Source organism: Macadamia integrifolia, chromosome 6 (assembly GCF_013358625.1).
Source record: "Macadamia integrifolia cultivar HAES 741 chromosome 6, SCU_Mint_v3, whole genome shotgun sequence".
Taxonomy (NCBI): Eukaryota; Viridiplantae; Streptophyta; class Magnoliopsida; order Proteales; family Proteaceae; genus Macadamia; species Macadamia integrifolia.
Window position 1 is genome coordinate 37,513,207 of NC_056562.1, and position 3,500 is coordinate 37,516,706.

Sequence of the window (3,500 nt, forward strand, 5' to 3'; positions counted from 1 at the left end):
AAAAGGAAAACCAATATAAATGGAATACTCATATAAATCAAAATTTAAAGAAGTTAGATTAATGTATCACAATGGCTATCAATAATGCTAAACTCAAAGGATTAGAAGAAACATTTTATTCCTACCAAGAGTCTCAGAGCTGCATATTAAAATTATAATTAATCCGTAACGAACTTAAATGAATGAACTGAAGAAGCCATTCTTTATATTTTTCACCCAAAACTCTTTCCTTTCTTTGTTTGCCCACTGTTTCTTTTCTATAGTAACCAAATTTTGTAATGATAATGATCATATGTGACAATAAGACAAAACACTACTTTCAACATACCTGATGTGAAGTTAACTCGAACTGAAAATTGTTGAACTCATGCCAATACCTAAGATACATCAAAGCAACAATCCGGACAATTAAAGAATAAGAATTTCATGGGAAAAAAAATAAAATCATATATAGCATTCCACCCAATAAAGAGAAATTACAAAATTCAAATTTGTGAAAAATGTTATCTGAACCATTCCCTACATGACTTGGAAAAGTCCTCAAATTTACCGTTCCTCTAATACTGTAAAGCGCTTGGATTTCAATTCTAGATCTTTCAGATCGGCATTTACTTCTGCACATTGTTTCTCGGTTTCTTCAATTGCTGCTTCAAGTCTTCTCTCTTCTTCTTCAACCTTAAACAGCATCAGCAGTTAACCAAACAATATTTTTAACATTCAAGTGTCAAAATAGATCTAGCTCATTCTCAATTCATACTACTTGCTAAACATGATATAAGCATAACTATCAGAGAACATGGTAACTCAGATCCTCTGATTTCCCACAAACTGATAGAGAACCCTAGGGAAGGGAAGGGAAATCAGAGTAGAGAGGGGGAAAAGGAGGATCACACTAACACGTTCATTCAACAATCAAATTGCTCTCTCAATCTTCAGTCGATTACAACCAATATATAGAAAAATAGGAACATGAAATTAGAAACTTAACTGGAATGGAAACTAGCCTAAACTAGGAAACAACTATAAAAGGAAACCAAAGCAAGGAAATAAATCCTACTCCTACGTTCAAGTTTGGAAACTAAAAGCATGAAATAAAATACTGGGTAAACTACTAATTTTATTTCCAACCCTTGTTGGACCAAAACCCTAAGCTGGACCGGTTCTTCTTGGCTCTTGGCTTCCAAAGCCGGTCATGCTGGTCCAACCAAGAAAGGGCAGCCATATCTGCATCACAAACCCTAGTAAATATTAGGATGCAAGTATAGATTTATGATGTAGTTTCCCAATATTAATATTATTTTGCACAGTTTGTGTCTTAGACTCATGCAAAATTCCCTGATAGAGTCGGTGCAGATAGCGATATTCCAATCTCATAGGTTTGGCATATTTCAGAAAATTGTAATCCAATACAGCATTCCTCACATAAGGATTGTTTTATTTTTACTAAAACCATATTCCTGGGTTGAATCCTTTCTTATACAAATCAAAATGATTGGTCCAAAAGATTCTGAAGATTATTTTAAAAACTACCATATACTGTCCAAACAAGGATATTTGATTCCATAAGCAGTACCTCATCAATCGTCCACAAAAATTAAAAGGAGGGGGGGTCCTGGCAAACAGATTATGTATGAGCATGGGTAGTCAAATAAGAACCTTCAACTTCTCCCGAAGAAAATCGGCCTCGCTAAGAACATCACGGGCCTCTCCCTCCATGCGTTGAAGGCAGGCTTCATACGCTTTGATATCCCTGTTGACATCTTCCACCTCTTTGTCAAGTTTATCAGACAGCACTCGCATACACTCCAGGCATAAAGGTTGCTCAACCTATGAGAGAGATGTAAATTTTAGTGTTGCTCAAAATTATTGAGGAGAAAATCTAACTTCCAAGGTCAAAAGTTCAACAAAGAAAGCCGACAGAAGTGTATGCACACTATTTTAAAATATACCTGTGTTTGGGTGGTGGCAATTTCAAATGCACGCTTCAAGACAGTTATGCTCGAGTGAAACCCAGAATTGTTGGGCTGCAAGGGGCTGTTGGAGACTCCATAATGTGATGGTAAATGGGTTCCAATTCCATCAGATGTGGATTCAGACTTGTACATGGAAGCAGCAGCAGGAGGCAACACCACGAATGATTCTTCCATTGCCCTCCCAGCATCAGGCTGTGAAGTTGCACTGCGAGGACGAGGAGGTATCCCTTGCGCCTGGCTTCTTTGCTTTGGTAACACAACAAATGAGTTGTCCATTGGGGTTGAACCTAACACACTCCCCATCCCATGGACTGAGGAGCCCTGCATCCCTGCAAGTATGTGTCCCAAGTGCAATGAATTAAAAATATATATATGAAAGACTTTGTCCAGAGTCATAATGTCCAAGGCCATTTTAAAGTTAAAGACTGGCAGGTTTGTATAGAGTTGGGCATTGCAGGGTATAATTCAAGAAGGTACGAAAACAGGATTTGGAGGAAGGATTCAGGTCCCTGGTCCGAGAAAAAGAAAAAAATTGTTATATGTTTCTGATTGGCAGAATATGAGGATTAAAGTTTATAATTGTAAGAGTAGTTTAAACACACATTGAAGCATTTCTTTCCTCTATTAAAAAAAAATTCAGAAACAAATGAATCTGCAAGCCAGATCATACAGTCCCAGTGAAAATTTCAAAAGAAAAGGGCCTTTAAACCAGTTGAATAAACCAATTAAATTACAAACGGAGAATTCGATTCAAGAAACCCCCCCCCCACCCCCAACAAAGAAATTCAAGGGTCGCCTGGTACTATGGGATACTAAACTTTTATACAAATTAACCGTTTTAAAAATTCAAACAACTTGACGAAGAGGTCAGACAATCAAAGAAAACTAATAACGACTAAAATTCCCGTATCAATTCCATAGGCCAAGTGATCAACAAAAAAGTGTCCGAAACAAATTTGAACTCAAAAATTTAAAGAAGAGAAAATTTAATTAATCCATTGCGAGAAGCACAGGAGGATTGTAACCAAGAAGAAGTAAAACAAAAGAGAAAAGAAAGGAGAAAGCCCAACCAGAACGAGATGAGTCGTTGAAGAACTTGTCTGCATATGAATCGACGCCTACGACGCAGAGGGGGTGACGACAGTTCTGACAAATCCATCTAGGGAGATTCGGATCGACAGGGAAGCCCCTGCCTTTATCAGATGGATCGTCCTTCATCTGCTTCTTCACTTTCAGACGTTTCTGGTTTCTGTAGACTCGATTTGCTCGTGACTTGCGAAAGAGGCGAAACTCAGCGACAAGGAGAGAGAATATAGAAGGAAAGGTAGAAGTAATTTCATCATCTCAGCTACACAATTTTAATAGGAAAAATTACATAATTATCCATTTTTGAGTTTTCATTTACAAAACTATCCATACAATGTTTGAGTTAACAAAAATATACAACTATCATGTTTGGGTTTACAAAACTATCCATTACAGTATTCGTCTTACATTTCATTCCAGTTTTACCTTTACTTCCTTCCA

General features: G+C 37.1%; 1 protein-coding gene across 1 annotated transcript; it reads right to left on the reverse strand.

Moving 5' to 3' along the window:
• Window positions 1-263: 263 nt before the first annotated feature.
• Window positions 264-3,297, reverse strand: LOC122082617 (beclin-1-like protein). Its single transcript, XM_042650302.1, has 5 exons — window positions 3,044-3,297; window positions 1,950-2,302; window positions 1,657-1,827; window positions 551-675; window positions 264-377 (listed from the first exon to the last, which is right to left on the reverse strand). Exons 1-5 carry the CDS (start codon window positions 3,189-3,191, stop codon window positions 320-322), a joined length of 855 nt encoding a protein of 284 aa, XP_042506236.1. The 5' UTR covers window positions 3,192-3,297; the 3' UTR covers window positions 264-319.
• Window positions 3,298-3,500: the final 203 nt, after the last annotated feature.